Genomic DNA, 20414 nt, shown 5'->3' on the forward strand with positions numbered 1-20414 from the left:
TCGACTAGCATGGTCTGCAGGAGACAGCCTCATCCAATTTTTATCACTAGGTTGTCCTTTTAAACGAAGAAACAGGAATAATATAAGCTGTTCTTTGGAAAAAGTATTGTTGGTTTCTTTGCGCTCTTCCATCAGGGAATGATTCACCGAGATTTGAAGCCTGTCAACATTTTTTTGGATTCTGATGACCACGTCAAAATAGGTGATTTTGGTTTGGCGACCGACCATCTAGCCTTTGCTGTGAGTATTTTTTTTATTCAAGTGTGCCTAAAAACAGACGCATGTGCCTTGATTATCCTGTCTTCTAACATTCTCATGAGTTCCCTGAATTCTGCTGTGTGATCCCCAGGAAGTATACAAGCCTGAAGGGGTGGCTGCAAATTGTCTTGCAGACTTTGAGATTGTGAATATGTTTTAGTGAGTGCATTCCCACTTGAGAGACATACAGTTATTAGTTTGTGGGTGATGTTTAGGGCAAAGCCATATAATACTTTATGAAATGATTTGGTATTTTGGTCTACCATGCCAGACACTGGGCAAGATGTTTTACACTCCAGGGACTTTTAACTTAAGGAAATGAGACTCAAAAACCATGAAACATCAGGAGAATGAGTTCTAGACAGCATAAGTCAGAAAGTATTAATGTTATTCACAACATTGTAGTTTAACAAACAAAGCTAAAATAATGTGAGAGAAATAGTCATATAAGATTAAAAGACAGTGAAAATTTACATATGGTTATGAGGATAAAGAAAGACTGTATAGAGAAAACAGCATTTCAGATGGGCCTGAAAGGACAGGTGGGAATCCAGTAGGCTGGGATCGAGGGCAGGGCCTGGTGATACCAGAGTCAGGGGTTCCAGAGAAAAAGAACAGCATAAGCAAAGGCCCTGTGGTAAGCAGACATGACTGTCGAAGGACAGCCTGTTGTCTGGTTGGTTGAAACTATGAGGGTGTAGGGGAGCCATGAAAGAAGATGGCTTAAGGTTGGGGATTCTTGGAGGTGATTAGGGGAAGAATTGTACTTAACATCATGGAAAGGGAAAGGGAAAAGGAAATCGCTCAGTCGTGTCCGACTCTTTGCGACCCCGTGGACTGTAGCCTACCAGGCTCCTCCATCCATGGGATTCTCCAGGCAAGAATACTGGAGTGGTTTGCCATTTCCTTCTCCAGGGGATCTTCCCGACCCAGGGATCGAACCCAGGTCTCCCGCATTGGAGGCAGACGCTTTAACCTCTGAGCCACCAGGGAAGTCCAAACATCATGAGCCAGAGCTTAAGGCACCAAAGTCTGTGGTAAACACAGTTAATTCTAAGGGTGGTCAGAGGAAGAAATTAATGGTGAGAAGGACCAAAGGGGCTAAATTAGAAGGTGATACTAGAAGGAACAGAGAGGGAGGGAGTGGAAAGGGGACAGTGAGGATGTGGTCCTGACCAGAATGGCGGGGAATTCAAAGAGTGTTAAGACCAAGCTAACGAATTTAATTTGCTATCTCGGCTTTAGTCTATAGCCACTGTCTGTCGGCTTTAGTCTTTAGTCTATAGACAGTCTGTGTCTGTCGGCTTTAGTCTGTAGACAGACATTTAGTCTATGTCTGTCAGCCTTTAGTATATAAGGGCCTCCCCTATAAGGGGGCCTTCCTAGGTGGCACAGTGGTAAACAATCTGCCTGCCAATGCAGAAAATGAGGGAGACACAAGTTCGATCCCTGGGTCGGGAAGATCCCCTGGAGAAGGAAATGGCAACTCACTCCAGTATCTTGCCTGGGAAATTCCATGGACAAAGGAGCCTGGCAGGCTACAGTCCAGGGGGTCGCAAAGAGTCAAACACACCTGAGCAACTGAGCACATGCACACGAAGTAGATAAGAGCTCAAGCTCTGGAGGCCCACTGCCCTGGGCTAGAAACCTGGGGTAAGTTATTTAACCTCATAGTGTCTTTTCTAAAACATTTGCCTAATATAAGTACCGAATTCAGAGTTGTCACCACAGTAAAATAAGAATTTAGGTGAGCCCTGGAACAGTGCCCGGCTCTGAGAGTGTTACAACTGTTGTTATTGGTGGCAGTGCTTATAACAGGAATCCATGGAGTGATGTCAGAAAAATAGTGATTCGGGTTAATGCAAGACAGCACTGTCACAGATGTAGTGGAGGAGGTGAGGCTCCCTAAGAGGTATTAGCAGCTCTGGAGGGATACATTTTGTGACCAGCCCCTGGGAGAGAAGAGTGAAAATTGATCCAGATAGAGTAATAGCAGTGGGAAAGTTAGAAAGTGAGTTGGTTATTAGTCTTCTTTTACTCTTTCCAGTAAATACATTCTGTTTTGAAATATGAAAATCAGTTAGTTTTGGTAAACTTCAAGCGGTTTCTGCCATGAAGGAGGTCTGTGGTGAATTGCCCCTCTCCTTGACCTCATTGGGTTTCCAGTGAGCCCTATGTTAGTAGGCTAACTGAACTAAAAAAAATTTGTAGCTCAGAAAAGCATTATTTTAGTTGTCCTGGATTCTTTGTAGTATTTTTTATTCAGTCTTCATTTAGAAGTGATAATCCATTCCTGTGGAATAATATTTTAATTTTATATTTGGGTTACTTACATTTTTAGGCTGATGGCAAGCAAGATGACACATCAGGAGATCACTTGATTAAATCAGACCCTTCAGGTAAATCCAGAAGACTGTGTATTTAATTTGTGTGTTAATAAGCAATCCTCAAAATTTCCTTTTTTCTCTTTTATCTTGTTTTTTAACATACAAAAAACTTGAGGCCTTTCGAGGTACATACACACTTAAGAAAACATCACCATAATCATATCCATCACCTCCAAGTTTCTCCCTGCCCTCTTACTTATTATTACTATCATTACCAATTTTGTGATAAGAACACTTAACAGGACAATTTTAAATATGCAATACAGTATAAAATTTCTCAATCTGAAACCTGTTTTTCATTTGTAAAGATTTTATTCTAAAATAAATTATAATCATTAAGTTAACAAAATTATGAACAAAGCGATATTTTCACTATATTGATTGTTCTTGAGGACTCTTAAGAAATTAGAGCTTCAATGAGAATAATTCGGTTCTGTGGGCAGGCAGTTATACTTTGACCCCAGGTGGTAATGAGAGATTACCTCATGACCTGGCCTGTCTGAGATCTTCCTGCCTGGCACTGCCCCTTTACCACAGCAGAGCCAAGATATGTGGCCGGCCATCCACAATCTAGGGTTAACAGCTTGGTGAAATGTATGCTGCTTCTTCCTGTGAATAGTGTCAACAGACTGTGTCTCACTCTTAAGAAACTTTTTTTTTAATTAAAATTTGCCTTATCTCTAACTCCTGTTATTAGACACCTTTTCCTTGCCTTCTTCCATGCAGGTCATTTGACTGGGATGGTTGGCACTGCTTTATATGTAAGCCCTGAGGTCCAAGGAAGCACCAAATCTGCATACAACCAGGTAAAAAGGAAGCTTTGGTGGAAATAGGAAAGATCGAGAGAGAGAGAATATGAAGATCACAGCACTCAGGGTTCAGTTACCAGCTGAGATAGTGGGAAACATTCGTTCACTCAGTCTGTCAGTTCAGTTCAGTCACTCAGTCATGTCTGACTCTGCGACCCCATGGACTGCAGCACGCCAGGCTTCCCTGTCCATCACCAACTCCCAGAGCTTGCTCAAACTCAGGTCCATCTAGTCGGTGATGCCATCCAACCATCTCATCCTCTGTCGTCCCCTTCTTCTCCTGCCCTCAATCTTTCCCAGCATCAGGGTCTTTTCCAATGAGTCAGCTCTTTGCATCAGGTGGCCAAAGTATTGGAGTTTCAGCTTCAGCATCAGTCCTTCCAATGAATATTCGGGACTGATTTCCTTTAGGATTGACTGATTTGATCTCCTTGCAGTCCAAGCCTGTATCTATCATGTGTGTACTGAGTTTCTGTTCTAGGTAGGACATGTGATGCCCAAAGACAGTGACTGAAGCTGGCTCTTTTGCTGCCAAGGAGCTTACAGTCCTTCTGTCCATCTAAAGAATATTTGAACTAACTGGCCCTGGGAACACAGGGAACAAGGCAATCAACTAATAAGACATCTATTCCAGCCTTCAGGGGGCTTGTCCACTGATGGATGAACCAAACAAATAAAAACTCTTAAATCACAAACTATGTAAGAACTAAGAAGAAAAGAAATGGGATCCAGTGACCAGAGGACAATAAGAAGCATCATCTTTAGGTTGACTGACTAGAGAAAGCCTCCCCAAGAGGACAGCTGTCCTGATAAAAGAGGAAAAGAGGGAGAAGTCACAAGAGTTGGGGCCTGGAGCTTGGCTGGAAGGGGAGGGGGGTGAGCAGAGGAAATGGCACTTCAGAGAGAAGTGTGTTAGCATGGGTGTAAGCTGGCGTAGCGTGGTGCACTTAGGACAGTCACAAAGAAGGTCAGACTGGCTATATGAGGTAAGCCATGGGGGTAAGAGGCACTAAGCAAAGCTGGCGGGAACGCCAGGGTCAGGTGATGCAGGGCTAGTGTGGCCATGATAAGGAGTGAGCACAGGCAGCCCCTGAAGCATCTTGAGTGAGAGAGTTCACTCCACCTGCTGCCGGACACCTTGCAGAAATCCAAATGGGGCTCCTGAGCTAGGACTGGAGTGGTGGCAAGATACCGGGTTTGTTGTTTAGTCACTCTGTCGTGTCCGACTTTTTGGGACCCCATGGACTGCAGCACGCCAGGCTTCCTTGTCCTTCACTGTCTCTGGAGTTTGCTCAAACTCATGTCGATTGAGTCAATGATGCCATCCAACCCTCTCATCTGTCACCGCCTTTTCCTCCTGCCCTCAGTCTTTCTCAGCATCAATATATTTTCCAGTGAATCAGCTCTTCGCGTCAGGTGGCCAAAGTATTAGAACTTCAGCTTCAGCGTCAGTCATTCCAATGAATATTCAGGGTTGATTTCCTTTAGGATTGACTGGTTTGATCTCCTTGCTGTCCAAGGAACTCTCAAGAGTCTATTCGAGTACCACAGTTTGAAAGCATCAATTCTTTGGCACTCAGCCTTCTTTCTGGTCCAACTCTCACATCTGTACATGACTACAGGAAAAACCATAGCTCTGACTATATGGGCCTTTGTCGCCAAAGTGATGTCCCTGAAGTGTGCAGATATGAGATACACGTTGGAGGGGAAGTGACAGGTTCTCCTAATGGAGTGGGTGTTGGGTGAGGAAAAGGAAGGGAAACAGGACAGTACTCAGCTTTCTGCCTGGAGCGGCTAGGGGAAGGGTGGTTGACTGAGTCGAGGAACCCTGAAGAAAGACCTGGGAGGTGGAGGAGAGGATGGGAAAGAAAACTCTCTGGGGCACGTTAAGAAGGAAATGCCAGATGAGAAATCCGATTGGAGAGGTCTAGTCTGCTGCTAAAGACTCAAGTTCAGAAGAAAGGTCAAAGTCAGAGGTATAAATTGGAGAGTCACCAGCACACAGATGGAATTTAAAAGCTTGAGCCCAGATGAGATCACTTAGGGCAAGACCCACAGAGGTACATGAGGCAGGCAGTCTGCATCAAAGCGTATTTTCAAGCTTGTGGTGGCAACTCTAGTGTGGGTTTTGATTCTGACAGGAGCACCAGGCAGTGACAGAGTGGAAGGAGACCTCCAAACACCAGGCGAGGACGAGGGTGTGTAGAGATGGACATGCCCACCCTGAGGGAGGGGAGCCACCTTTAGTGCCACCATTCGAGTTTAGCTTGAAGAGGGTAAAGGAATCCTTGAAAGGATTTTGGCCTAGCACTTTTTCACCTTTTGAAATATACCCTAAGGACACAACCAGGGACATCCAAAAAGATTGGTGTGAGAGGGGTTTGTCACAGCATTGTTTATAACAGTGCAGAAGAGTAAGTGTTTAAAAGTAGGGAACTGGTTAAATTATGGGGCTTCCGTGTAATTGAATATGTCATTAAAATCACGTTTTAGAAAAATGACATTATAGCATTAAAATATTCTTTTGTGTTAGAGTAAAAGTTACAGATGACACTGTGGTTCTAGTTTTAGTGTGTGTGTGTGTGTGTGTGTGTGTAGATATTTTTTTAAAAGGCACAAAATGGGCATATCTTAGCCATCAGTAGTAAATATCTTTAGGCAGTGGGGTTGTGGATGGTTGCTATTTTATTCTTGGTGCTTTTCTGTATATTCCACATTTTTCTACAGCTAACGTGTAGGAAATGACACAATGAATATTTGTTTTTAAGACTTTGGAGGTCACTGGTTGCAGAGGCTCTCCTACTAATCCTTGAGTCCAAATGCATTCAAGTTTTCCTTGCAAACGGCTTCTGTGCCTGCGTGCAGTATACCGTGAGCAGTCTCACCCTTGGCCTGGTTGTGCTCGGCTGCCACAGGCACAGGCCCTTCTGAACATCCTCTTCCCCTTGGCAGCTCCCTACCTGAGACTCTGCACTGACTTGCCTTTTACCTTCTTTACTTGTATTTCCATATTTGTGAGGATTTGTTACATGATCTTTCTGTTGTGCTATGCTTCTGTCTTCATCAGTATGGCTTTGCAATCAGTAGCTGATATTTGCTATCAGATGCAGATTGTGCTGTGTTTCCCTTTTGAGATGATCAGTAAAAATGCAGTTTTGTTGTTGTGTGGTCTAGTTGCTCAGTCGTAACTCTTTGTGTCCCCATAGATTGTAGCCCGCCAGGCTTCTCTGTCCATGGGATTTTACAGGCAAGAATACGGAATGGGTTGCCATTTCCTATTCCAGGGAATCTTCCTGACCCAGGGATCACATCTGTGTCTGCATATCTGCCGCATTGTAGGTGGATTCTTTATCATTGAACCACTGCAGAAGCCCTGTTAAGATACAAAGCTAACTCTTTTAAAGATCTCGGTTGTCCTTGCTCTGTAATGATTATTCTCAGTGTGTGGCCAGGGGTTATCTGTGTCTGTGGGTAGGGCTGAACCAGTTACAATCAATTTTTAAGAAGAATGTTGAAGTCATGCCAAATATTTTATCATCTAAATATAAAAATCTCATCTATATCTTATACTTACAGGTTTGTTTGTTTTTTTAGGACAAAGTGAATTTTTTCTCGTGTGGCTTCTTTTTCACTTAGGTGAACATTATCCCATCTAACAGTGCTTATCTTCTAATTCCCTGTTGGATTATGCTTTCATATCTAGGCTCTAAATGTAATTCTTTTTCCTCCTCAGAAAGTGGATCTCTTCAGCCTGGGGATTATCTTCTTTGAGATGTCCTATCACCCCATGGTCACAGCCTCAGAAAGAATCTTTGTTCTCAACCAACTCAGAGACGTATGTATCAGATGTTTTAGTGCCTCCGTTTCCAGTAACCTGAATCTTAGCATGGACATTAGAATTCAGTGCCGGGTATTTATCTGTTATTTATAATATAGAAAGAGGTGGTCCTGCTGTAATTTTCTATGTTTTCTAGTAAATGGAAATTCATCTCAGCTTATGCACTTACAGTGATAAGAAACTTACCCTGAATTGATTTATTTTTGGAGATACTGCTAGGTTATCCTTTTTAAAAATATTTTGAGATTTCCTCTTGATTTTAAAACAAAGGAATTTTAAAATTTTGGATAATATCAATATAGTTACAGCAGTGGGAAGGGGTTATAAGGATAGCAAATATTTAGATCTAGAAATTAAAAGGTTCCAGCTGAATGGACCGGATATAATAATGCCTAAAGAATACCACTATGACCAGAAGGAAAAGGAGGCCTGGGGTAAAAATCAGTCACTTGAATTTTTTTCTCAATGAGATCTCCCTCAGTCTTCTTGGGTTTGATCCCTGCCTCTTCCCAAACTAAAAGGGACTAATGTTGGAGTGTGTGAGGTCAAGGGTGCCCATGGGCATCAGCATTAAGTTGAGGGGAGAATAAGCTTAAAGTGAGGAAGATTTAGATTCACATATTCCTGTGTAAGAGATGGAGAATCTTCCTCTTCCTTCCTAGAGCAGAACCAAGTGTGCATGTCTGTTGGTGTTAATCACATAACAGTGTGACTAAGAATACCCTGTGAGGTATCTCAGGAAGGAGTTTGATAGTTTAACTGCCAGGACAGCGTGGGCAGCTATGTTCATCATGTATCAGAGGAAACAAAGTGATTACTGTGTCCTTGCCTTGACTTGGAACGCTCTTCAAGGATTATGTCGTTGGTGAAGTGCCTTTCTTTAGTCTAAAATTCATGTTTGTTGCCTCATTTCAAGAATATCTCAACTGCCAGGTTAATGTTATGATTGAGGTCTTATTTGCCAGAAAGGTGAGAAATTTGAGGGGGTGGATAGAGATTTTCATGTTGGTTTTCTCTTACTCTGTGTTGACTGTTTTGTATTTTTACTCTTGTTTGTTTAATAAAGCGACTCTTGTCTTTCTCTGAAGCCATTAGATGTTAAAATACTTTGTTCTCAAACGAGGTGCTTTCTGTCACCTAGGCTGTCATTTGGGTGAAGTTAGTGTTAAAATAACACATGTGTCCTTGGAAGGATGGACGTTGTGTTTAAAGATGAGTTTCTCGTCCATCTCCTCTTGTTAGCAAATTTTCATTTCTCTATTTGATTTTCTCACCTCTGGTGAATAAAATGCTTTCACATTTTATTGTGAAAATGTGGCAGTCTGCCAAGCACTTGCTGATATGAATAAAATATATTCAAAAATATTTTTTTTTTAGCCCACTTTGCCTAAGTTTCCAGAAGACTTCGATGATGGAGAGCATACAAAGCAGGTAATTTTCTGCTACTTTAATTACTGTCTTCTCCTCCTGGAGTTGTAATTACTGTTTTTCTTCTTCAATTAGTAATCTTCTGCCACTCTTTCTCTTGTGTCATGGGAACAACGTGGGGGGAAAATATCAAAAGATGGAGTACTTAAAATGTATTTAGACTTGAAATACACTGTAAAAATGCCAAGGGCTGGCATAGAAAATTAACAAACTACAGGGTTCTTTTTTGTGATTCATCATGCTTTTGAAGTACTGTTTGGACCTTTGGCTTAGCTATTGAAGAAAGAGAATGCTCTTACAGTTCATTGTTTGAGATAAAGCTTGGAACTTTAAGAAAAAGAAAATACATTTTAAAACTGTAATTTTGTCCTGTCTTATATTGGTTAAAGTAGCTTGTATTGTAAAGGGGAAGACTAGACAGTCAGATGGTACAGTAATTTAAACAAAATAATTTTTCCTCCATACTATAAATACATATGTGTGTGTGTGTACACACGTGTGCCTGCTAAGTTGGCTTCAGTTGTGTCTGACTCTTTGCTGCCCTATAGACTATAGCCCGCCAGGCTTCTCTCTCTGTGGGGTTTTCCAGCCAAGAACACTGGAGTGGATTGCCATGCCCTCCTCCAAGGAATCTTCCCGACACAGGGATCGAACCCATATCTCTTACATCTCCTGCATTGGCAGGCGGGTCATTTACCACTAGCACAACCTGGGAATCCCCTGTAGTATATCTATGTCGTAGTAAATTATTAGCATCTGGCTAATATGAAGGAATAATTATTAGTGAATTTGTTATAGTGCTTTTGGTGTGCCTTTCTTCTTAGTGCTGGCTGTTTGTCTTAGAGGAACCTTCCATGGTTAATAACTCTTGTCATGTAGAAGTTTATTCCTTAAACTGATTTCTTAACAATTATAATCAAGGCAGAATCCCTTATTTAAATTTTAATGTTGAGAACAGAAAACTAGCTAGAATATTGCATTAATTTGCTATTTTTTGATTATTGGTTTTATATCTGGATGGACAAGTCACTTAACTTTTTTAGACTAATTTTCCTCCCCTGTAAAATAGAGATATTAAATATCCTTGATTTTATATTGGCACTAACATCCTATAATTTGGTAGCATTTAACACATGACATTTGTTTATGGTTCGAGGGACCCATTCTGCCTCAAGTGTTGAATTAGTGAAGAACCATTAGAAAGTAGCTTCCCAGGTGGCTCAGTGGTAAAGAAACTGCTGCCAATGTAGAAGACACAAGTTTTGATTCCTGCATTAGGAAGATCCCCTAGAGGAGGAAGTAGCCACCCACTCCAGTTTTCTTGCCTGGGAAATCCCATGGGCAGAGGAGCCTGGTAGGCTACAGTCCATGGGGTTGCAAAGAGACAGACATGACTGAGCGACTGAGCATACATTAGAAAATACATTGAGTCGTGTTTCTCCTTCTTTTACCAGCTGTTATCATTGATCTGAACTGAGTTGTTCCCTGTGTTTTTTAGGGTGTCATAAGTAAATACTCAAATCATAGCATTTCCCTGTAATGAGGTCAGTCTTATTCAGTATTCCCACATGTTGGCGCCTGTGGTGGTGTAGTTAAAGTGCAGACACAGTCACAGCTATACAAACCATTTCTCAAGACAGTGATTGTCCTCCTAGCACAAGGACTTACTGGGCACCCTGGAGTATTTGCACTGGGGCTGTATAAACTTAACCATATATAACCATATATAAACCATGTATAAACTTAACCACCGCAGCCACTGCCACTGCCGCCTCCCATATCACATTGTTGCTTTTCATCTGCAAGAAGGCAGCATAGAAAATGCTTATTGACTGAGTATAACAGTTATTGCCACATACAGAAACTAAGTATTACTATTGATTTTGCTGAATAGGATATTATTTTTACCAGTTTAATTTAACATATATATTCATAAAGTTATATCATGTCAGTTCCTTTCTTTATATGAAAAATAATTACTTGTGTTTTTAATTCTAGACTCAACCAGGGTTAAGGATTGTGGGGGAGGGTATTTTAAAGATATGTAATTAAAGATGCTTAATGAGATTCATTTATATTGAGGTTTTCTTATCTCAAGTATTCCTCTAACTCCGTATAAACAAGAGAATTACAGAATCATTCTGGAGCCTTTCAAAGGTTTAAGCAGGGAACTTATAGTACCTTCAAATAGTTCCCTGCTTAATCAGGTAGTAGCTATGAAGGTATAATAAATGAGTAACAGAAGAGAATTCAAGGGGATGGTATTAATACAGATAACATAAAAACAAGATGTTTTCTACTGATTTAGGGATTCCAGCAGCTCTTATGCATTATGTTTTCTACTAAAATTAGGCACCTAAAAATAACTTGTTTTATGTTCTTTTATCTTGTCTGGTTCAAGAACTGTACCAAAAAAGCTGTATTTTAGATACAGTGTTTAGAAGGCCTAACTTTTGCTTCTGTGTCATTGTTGAAGGTTTTTTTGGTCCTTTATGACAGTGAAGTACAAAAAGGGCCTCTACCTTTTAAGAAACATATATTAATATTACCTTGTTGCACAATCCTGTGACCATAATGAACTATTGGGGGGGGGAATGACAAATTCAGAAATTTCAGAAATACCAACTGAAATGCACCATCTAAGGGGAAGAAGTGTGCCCTTTGGGACCTGAACCAACCACCAGCTTGCCGGGAGAATTCCCGAGCACCATCCATCGCATCCCATCCCCAGTATTGCGTTGTAGAAATCTGTCATCTCCTGGCTGTTGAACCACGATCCAGCGAAGCGGCCCACGGCCACAGAACTGCTCAAGAGCGAGCTGCTGCCCCCGCCCCAGATGGAGGAATCGGAGCTGCATGAGGTGCTGCACCACACCCTGGCCAATGTGGACGGGAAGGCCTACCGCACCATGATGGGCCAGATCTTCGCCCAGCGCATCTCCCCCGCCATCGACTATACCTACGACAGTGACATACTGAAGGTGGGGTAAGCTGTGGCTTGGAAGAGCTTTATCTGCTCCACAAAAGGATCGAGTCCATTCCTGAATTTTCCTGGGTTCCTTTAATGCCTCCAACATAAATTCTCTTTTTTTTTTTAAATTGAAGCATAGTTGATTTACAGTATTGTAATAGTTTCAGGTATACAACAAAGTGATTCAGTTATATATATATCTGTTCTTTTTTCAGATTCTTTTTTATTATAGGTTATTATAGGTTTTATTATTGGTTGTTTCCTAAAGGAAATCAACCCTGAATATTCACTAGAAGGACTGTTTCTGAAGCTGAAGCTCCAGTTCTTTGGCCACCTGATATGCAGAGCCAACTCATTGGAAAAGACCCTGATGCTGGGAAAAGAATGGCAGAGGATGAGATGGTTAAATAGCATAACCAACTTAATGGACATGAATTTGAGTAAACTCCAGGAGATGGCACAGGACAAAGGAGCCTGGTGTGCTACAGTCCATGGGGTCACAGAGTCAGACAGAACTTAGCAACTGATCAACAGCAATTACAAGATATTGACTATAGTTCCCTGTGCTATACCATAGGTCCTGGTCCAACATAAGCTCTTAGTTTGAGGTCTATAAATACAAAATGTGTGCATATGCGTTATTCCAGGAAGAGCCACACTTTTAATCACTTACTTGTAGGAGTTCCTGATCCACCCCCTAACCAAAGAGAATAAGAAGTGGTGCTTTTAAAGACCAAGCCCTGGCCCAGCTGCCCAGTGCTGAAAAAACCAGTTCAGATCCATGTCAAATAGCCAGTAGCTCCCAATACTGGCTGCACATTAAAGTCACCTGTGAGGCCCTTTGACAACGCAGAGGCTCAAGCCCTACATCCAATCTAGTGGCTTGGAGTATAAGTGTGAAGCACTTCAAGAATCTCTGTTCAGGGACTTCCCTGGTGGTCAGTGTTTAAGACTCCATGCTCCTAATGCAGAGGGTCCAGGTTCAATCCCTGGTCAGGGAACTAAGATCCCGAGTGCTGCAACTAAGACCCACTGCAGCCAAATAAATAAATAAACAAAAAGAATCTCAGTTTAAAAACTCTTCAGGTGGTTTCTGAAGCACAAGCAGGTTTGGGAGACTTCAACATTTTCTTTCTTAAAAGCAAAAACAGTCTGAAACAGTATAGCAAAATGTTAAAATTTTATAAAGTTGGGTGAGTTAATAATAGATATTTGTTATATTCTCTATACATTTCCATATGCTTAAAATAGAATTTGAAGAGTAGCAGAGAAAGTTGTGGTAAGGTTTGTGGAAGATCAGTATAGATTTCAGGGGCTAAGTGGTTTTTCTTCACTGGTATGTTAGATATCTACAGAATTATGGTTGACTTTTTAATTGTTGGTTTTTTGCTTCTCTGTTGTCTCTAATAAATTTTCTGTAGTGAAATAGTGCTACTTTTATTGTAAGAAAAAATGAAAAAGAAAGTTATTTACAAAATACGTAAATGCCATGTAGCTTTCAAGAGGCCCACTATGAAATACTGTAGTCTGTGGGAGGCCGTTTGATGCTGTTAGGTGTTTGACTGCTGCATTATCTCTGAAAGCCCTTTTGGAGAGTTGTGTGTAGGACTAGCTGTCTCTGAAAGGCACACGTCACCGTTGCTGAGAGCTTGGACTTTGAACTGAGGAAGCCTTCCCAAAATAGGACATGTTGCAAGACATGTGGTTTTCTTCTTTCCTAAATATGTTTCAAAAGAGAAGTGACTCATTGAGATCTCTTTTGTGATCTTGGGAATAAGTAATATAATGCATACGACAAGCCACAGAAAGATATTTTGGGCGATCCCTTTGATCAGGCTTCAATGACACTTGAATTGGTCATGTTTTAGGGCAGCTTCTCCATCCGCACAGCCAAGATACAGCAGCACGTGTGTGAAACCATCATCCGCATCTTCAAAAGACATGGTATGTCCTCTTTTAAAAACATGGGCCTTCTCAAAAGACATTTTGTTTTCTCTTCAGAAAGTCATGTTAATGGATTTGGGTGCAGCTATGCTTTACTTTTAAATTCAGTTACAGGTACTTGACACCCATGACATTTAAGCTTTTTTTGTAATTCAGCTTGTGGAGGGGAGACAGATTTGAGTATTATAACCTTGTTGCTAAAATACAGTTGGTTTGTGGAGTCAGAAATATGACTAGGGAATTTCCTGGCAGTCCAGTGACTAGGACTTAGTGCCTTCACTGCCATGGGCCTGGGTTCGATCCCTGGTCAGGGAACTAAGATTCCACAAGCTGTGTGGTGCAGCCAAAAAAAAAAGGAAATGTTACTAAATTAACAAACTTAACCTTAAATGAGCTTTCCATTAGTAAACTTAGAGAATTGAAGATGAAGTGATTTCAACAGTCCCAGTGGCAGATTCTTAACTGTCAGTTTGTGTTTGTTTTAATTTGTGTCTGGAAAGCATGAGAAACAGCGACTAGTTATTTTTCTCATTTGTTGTAGGAGCTGTCCAGTTGTGTACCCCACTGCTGCTTCCCCGAAACAGACAAATATATGAGCACAACGAAGCTGCCTTATTCATGGACCACAGTGGGATGCTGGTGATGCTGCCTTTCGACCTGCGGGTGAGGCTGGGAGGCTTTGCTGACAGTGTGGGTGCTGTGCCTGGTCCCAGGGCTGGTATCATATTAAAGGAATACCCCCACCAGTCATTCTTCCCCCCAGGCTTATTTTCTTAATGTCACCTCTAGGAAACATAATCTTAAGGGTGAGAGCATCATGAGAGCATCATGGTAAATCTTTGACTGTGTGTGCATCCACCTTAGTCCATATGTAGAAACCTGAGCCCTGCATTGCAGGTGCCACATCTGCACATCAGTATTGAGCCCCGCCAGGTGATCACAGCAGGCTAACTTGGCCAACCCAGACATTTCCCATATGTTAATGTCTAGAACAGTTGAATTCTTGTAACAGCAAGTGTCACTGCTAAGTGTGTGTGCTGAAGTCTGCTCATGCTTGCTTTCTTATCCTCAGGGTTCCCTTTGACAGCAGCACGCTTACTGGTTGATCACTCACATGGTGCTAGCTGCTAACAAGCCCATCTGTACTGTACATGCATATGACAGACAAGAGGTTAATATCCCTCTTGTACAGAAAGCACTTACAAGTAGAGAGATGAGTAAAGGCTGTAACCAGGCAGTTCTCTGAAGAGAAAATGCACAGGGCTAATAATCTTCTCACAGATATTCAGCCTCATTAATAAGGAAACACAAAGTGAAGGTATCTGAACTTCACCTCTCAGACTGGCAAAAATCTTTAATGCCCACAGATGACTAGGGTTTAGGAAAATAGGTACTTTAATATATTGCTGATGAGAATGTAAGTTGCTGAACCTTTAGAAAAGTAATCTGAACGTATTTAATAAAGTAAATGCATGTACTACACCCTTTGAGCTAGCAATCCCACTTTGAGGGATTTATTTAAAGAAATAACACATTGGTATACGAATATTAAAAAGACATCCATTGCCAATTTATCATGGTGGTCAAAAACTGAAAACTGCATATTTATCAGTAGCAAAATGGTTGAATAATTTATTATGGAATATTAAAGAGGTAAAATATCAAAATGCATGTATATTTAGATAGATCCATATCTATATTTGATCTACAGGAATATCCATGGTATCCTATTAGCTGGAAAAAAAAAGATGTTTCAAAGGAACTCTAATATGATTCTTTCAAGGGAGGTTGTGATTTCCTCAGTTCTGTCTCGCCGCAGCAAAAATTTGAAGTGACAGACAGACCAGTGTTACAGCTTGGTGTTACAGCTCAGTATTATTTGGCAAGCAAAGGAAAATATATCTTCAAGGCATGAGGGTGGGCCGACCCAAAAGACACGAAGAGAAGCCAGAGGCTCAATTTTGGCTCCTCTTTTTATATGTTTTTTCTCCTCCCCCTGAGCCTGCCCTGTGTAAACTGGGCTAGCCAGGAGGGCTGTTTGTTTCACCTGAGGTTCTCACTCCAGTCCTCAGACCTTCCTTTGTTCTATTTTCGTGGGCTTTTCCCTTCTTTGTGTTTTAGCCACTGCTATTCTGGACTCCTTTTTCCTATTCTAACTACCTAACAATTCCATTTTTATTATACAGAGAAAGAAAAAAGTAAAAAAAAAAAACAAAAACAGCTGAGCATGTGCACAAAGATGTCTGTTTGTATGCACCTGGTATGTTTGAGATATACATAGTGCTCCCACATGTGTGTGAATAATGACACATATCAGCTTGTTTGTATCCCCAGACTGAAGTGTCAAAAACTTGAACTTTTGACTGTATTTTTCTGGAGGGAGGTCTGGAATCAAGACATTGTCTTTTTTTCATATCTATGTTTTGCAGTGTATTGCAAAAACATGTTTTGCTTTTATGGTTTAAGAGGAAATTCCTTCTATGCCCTTGGATTTAGTTTTTTTTTTGCAGTAAGTCAGGTGGTTTGGGATTATTTTGAGTGAGATGGGAGTAGGTAGCATATCAGATTTGGGCTCTGTTAGAGAAAGTACAGAAGGGCAAACATTTACATAACTATACTTAAAACTGGCTCCTTATTGACTAGACATTAGGACACTAAAATGCAGATTGTTAAACATTAGCTTTCTTTCTGTGAGTGAATATATTAAATCCCCCCAAATAAAAAATAATTGCCCTTTGAGAATTTGACCTATTAGTTAATGATACCACGTCAGATCTCTTGAGGCAATCTGGTAATGGTTTTATAAGCTGTGGTGATTATTAGTGGGTGATTATTAAGAATTTCTTCTGTAAGATCTATGAAAGTCAGGAAATTCATAAGAGGTAATACCCATTTTGACTGCAGTAATATGTGACACTTAAAAAAAAATTCACAGGTCATCATATAACTTGCACTGTTTTTAATTTGGCAGAATAAAATTTGGCAGAGTATGTTTCACTAAAAGTGATATTTTTCTCAAACTTAAAAACCTAAGAAATGCCACAGCAAATAAGGTTGGTGTTACATCCAGCAGTGGGATCGGCTGCTGACTGACCAACTCAGAAACATTCCAAGGAGTGTGAGTAGCGAGCAGTGCACAGCTTTGTGAACATTCTCAAAAACACTGAATTGTAAACTTTAAAAGGTGAACTCTATGGTATATGAGTTACAACTCAAAGGTTAAAAAAACAGAAGAGGAGTAGTGGTTCGCACCTCTTGTTACTGACCTTTGAAACTTTATTTTCAGGTTCCTTTTGCAAGATATGTGGCAAGAAATAATATATTGAATTTAAAGCGGTAAGAAAAAATGTGGGAAAGAAACCCAAAAAGAATATTTCCTCTACTGTGATCGTTACACAGTCAAGTATTTGGAGTTTAAAGTACTGAGCTTGGAAAATGGTCACAAAGCCCAGCCCCAGTACCCCTTTCTATGATCAGGACTGGCATCCTCCTGTTTGTAGGAATGTTGCATTTGGGTAGCAACCTGAAACTCCCAGTCTTTTCTGTGCCTTATAAATGTCCCCAAGCCACTTGACTAATTATTTTCACAAATGGTTGCTTGAAGAAACATCTGGGTGTTCTTGATCACAGATGGCCCCTTTTAAAATTTAATTGAAAGGACAAGTGGCCAGTGGTCTCTGTGTGAAAACTGCCTGCACAGGTAACTGAATAAAAATAGCTTGTGGAGAAGTGGAGGAAACCCAGCAGGAGTGCTGAACACCAAGGACCTCCAGGTACTTACTGCTGGGGAAAGGTTTTCATTCAAATACCACAAGATCAAACACCAAGATCTTCATAAATTGGAGCAATGTTGTTGTCAGCAAGGCACCTGACTTTGCAGCTCCTCACCTAAACAAAGTCAAAGCTCTTTATATGCCTTTATTCTCAATTGCAAGTAAACAATTACTAATCATAAAGTGTGGATATCACTGTGTAGAAAGCAAACACTTATGATAAAATTATTTTTCTGTGTTATTTCATGTCTATTTCAGACTTTAAAAAAAATAATAAACCCAATTGCTTAATAGTGGCAACACTGGGAATTGGAACCTAGATACAAAGCATGACTATTCTGGGCAAATCTATCTTTACGTTCTCTTAATCATACTACTGATTGATTTTTCCATATTATTTCTTTTATTCAACAATCTCTTATACATATGTGATTCCAGCAAGCAATGATCTTAGAAATGCGGGCTTCTCTCCACAGATATTGCATAGAACGTGTGTTCAGACCTCGAAAATTGGACCGATTTCACCCCAAAGAACTTCTGGAGTGTGCATTTGATATCGTCACCTCTACTACCAACAGCTCCCTGCCCACCGCTGAAATCATCTACACCATCTATGAAATCATCCAGGAGTTTCCAGCACTTCAGGTTCCTTCCCATTCCCTAACATCTCAAGGTTATCCCGCTAGACAGAATCCTTCACCAGATTCCGTGGGACCACAGAACTGCTCCTCAGATGGTGCTGGCCATGAATCACATTGTTACTCAAGTCCCTGGGAAAGTTTGATGTAGCTTTTGAGATGATCTCATGCTCTTACCTCTGCCTAGAAAGGAATGAATTACAGGGAAGCTGTGGTTTCTCCATTCATTCTTCCAAAATTTGAGGAATTCAGCTAAGAATCCTAGGATACTTTGAGTATGTTGGGAACCCTCAGCTCCCTCCTACACCCAGGCTTTTTTTAAAAATATGTAGTAATTATTTTATTGCTTTAGATTCCATGGAATGCGTTTTCTCTTTTTTTTTAATCAAAGTTTAGTTGATTTGCAACAGTTTTTAATTTTTAAAAATTTTAGCCACACTGCGTGGCATGTGGAATCTTAGTTCCCCAACCAGGGTTCAAACCCATGCCCCCACCTTTAGAAGCCCGGAGTCTTAACCACTGGACTGCCAGGGAAGTCCCCACCCAGGCTCTTAACAACTGGCCTCACTTTGTGTGGTCTCTGTGGACTCCCCAGCCAGTGGAGGCTCCTGTGCACACAGCAATTGCTCTCCTCGGCCTTCCCTCCCCATCCCCACTACATGCCCCTCTTACCCTCACCACAGTGACCTCCCATCAGTCACCGTGCGCCCCTGTCCAGATAGACCTCTCTACCCAGCTGCAGTGGGGGCCCAGGAGCCTGCCCGCGACCTCCCTGATTGGCCAGCCACCTTTTCTTCTCAGCTCTCACAGCACGTGAGATGAGAACCCACATGGTAGTTGCCAGTTGTTTCCTCCAGGCAGAGCATGCTCTTTCACAGCACACTGTCTGTGCAAACCACTGCACCTGGCCCAGTGCACAGCTCACCACCCTGTGAATGCTCCTTGATTGTGTGCTTATATTCCACCAGCTGGGCTTATAGGTCAGTTAGTATTGAACCAGGTCTTCTCTCTCTTTGAAATCTGTGTCACCTTGCTCAGGCTTTTGAACACAGCTGGAGATGAAAGTATTTCTGATGTGTATGATAAAGATTAAATTATTAATATATTATACTCTGACCACAACAGTGTAAGAAGAATATATATGAAAAAGTAAACTAGAAGGCAATATGCTAAAATTCATTCCTTCCATTGTGTCAGGTTGGTAAATTGGTGATAAGGTTCTAGATTTTGTCAGGTGCCTGAGTTGCTTTTATAATGAAAATAATAATTTCTCTATCCTAGGAAAGAAATTACAGTATTTACTTGAACCATACCATGTTACTGAAAGCAATACTCTTACACTGTGGGATCCCAGAAGATAAACTCAGCCAAGTCTATGTTATTCTGTATGATGCTGTGGTAAGCATTTAATTCCTTTGAGTTGATATTGAAGGATAATAATAATAGCTGATGAGAATTTTCTTAGTGATGTAACCATAAAACTGAATTGGGAATTTTATCTCCTTCCCCTCATTGCTCTAAGGTAAAAGAACCAATTGGCTTTGATTCTACCAACAGTTCTACCAACAGTTTTGTTTTTGTTTTTCTATCAATAGTTAACAGTTGAGCTTTTATTCTGTACTAAGCCTTGTGCTACTAGTGACCTCCATGGTGTGTTTCCAAGGGTAACTTCTGAAGATTGAATTATCTTATTTAATTTATAAGATAATAAACTTCTTCACTCACTTGCTTCTTAAGGCAAAAAAATCACTAAGTAATTGGTCCTGATACTTGCCTGTAATAAGTTTAAAAATAGTCAGCCTTTACTAAGCATGCACTGTGCTCAGAATATATGTGCCAAGCATTGTTCTAAACCCTTTATGGAGATTAACTTGCCTAACTTAATCTCACAAGCACTGTTATTGTCCTTTAGAGAGGCCAAGAAAGGGAGTATTAGTTTTGATAGTAAAAGACTTATGTCCTGCCCTTAATTCTTCCAGCCTGTCTGAGCTTATCAGTGAAGTCATTTATAGACTGGGGGAGACTGGTTTAGACTTCTCTTGGGGCCTCATTTATCACCTCATTTATGTGAGACTGGGGCAGCATCACCTCCTATTGCCCTTCTGAATTTAGCTACATCATTGTATTTATTACTCTCCAGTATGTGTGGAAAGCCTGAAGGGGGGACAGTGAAGATCTTAAATATTACGGTGCTGGGGTGGAGGGTGAATCCTTCCTTATCTTTTCTAATTTCTTTTCATGTTAAATGTTATTTTTATAATAAATAATAACATCAAGAAGATACAGTCACTAGCAGTGCCAGACAGCCTACGATTAAGACAGGATAAGCTGGGGAAGTTTGTAATGGTTGACTGTTTTTTGTACACTA

The 20414-nt window shown here is 40.8% G+C and overlaps 1 protein-coding gene across 7 annotated transcripts in view; it reads left to right on the plus strand.

Annotated features, from left to right (window-relative positions):
* Positions 1-20414, plus strand: part of EIF2AK4 (eukaryotic translation initiation factor 2 alpha kinase 4) — a 101886-nt gene that overhangs the window by 56666 nt on the left and 24806 nt on the right. For all 7 annotated transcript variants that reach the window (XR_014058795.1, XR_014058791.1, XR_014058793.1 and 4 more), the window contains 11 exons: positions 136-240; positions 2600-2657; positions 3372-3451; positions 7188-7289; positions 8670-8723; positions 11465-11701; positions 13560-13635; positions 14177-14298; positions 16922-16971; positions 17885-18053; positions 19328-19444. Coding sequence is in view for 3 of the 7 variants with exons in the window: in XM_081507162.1 (XP_081363288.1) it covers positions 136-240; positions 2600-2657; positions 3372-3451; positions 7188-7289; positions 8670-8723; positions 11465-11701; positions 13560-13635; positions 14177-14298; positions 16922-16971; positions 17885-18053; positions 19328-19444 (1170 nt within the window). In the remaining 4 variants the exon portion in view is untranslated. The remainder of the gene's footprint in view (positions 1-135; positions 241-2599; positions 2658-3371; positions 3452-7187; positions 7290-8669; positions 8724-11464; positions 11702-13559; positions 13636-14176; positions 14299-16921; positions 16972-17884; positions 18054-19327; positions 19445-20414) is intronic.

Source organism: Giraffa tippelskirchi, chromosome 7, assembly GCF_054371585.1.
Source record: "Giraffa tippelskirchi isolate mGirTip1 chromosome 7, T2T-mGirTip1v1.2.pri, whole genome shotgun sequence".
Lineage (NCBI taxonomy): Eukaryota > Metazoa > Chordata > Mammalia > Artiodactyla > Giraffidae > Giraffa > Giraffa tippelskirchi.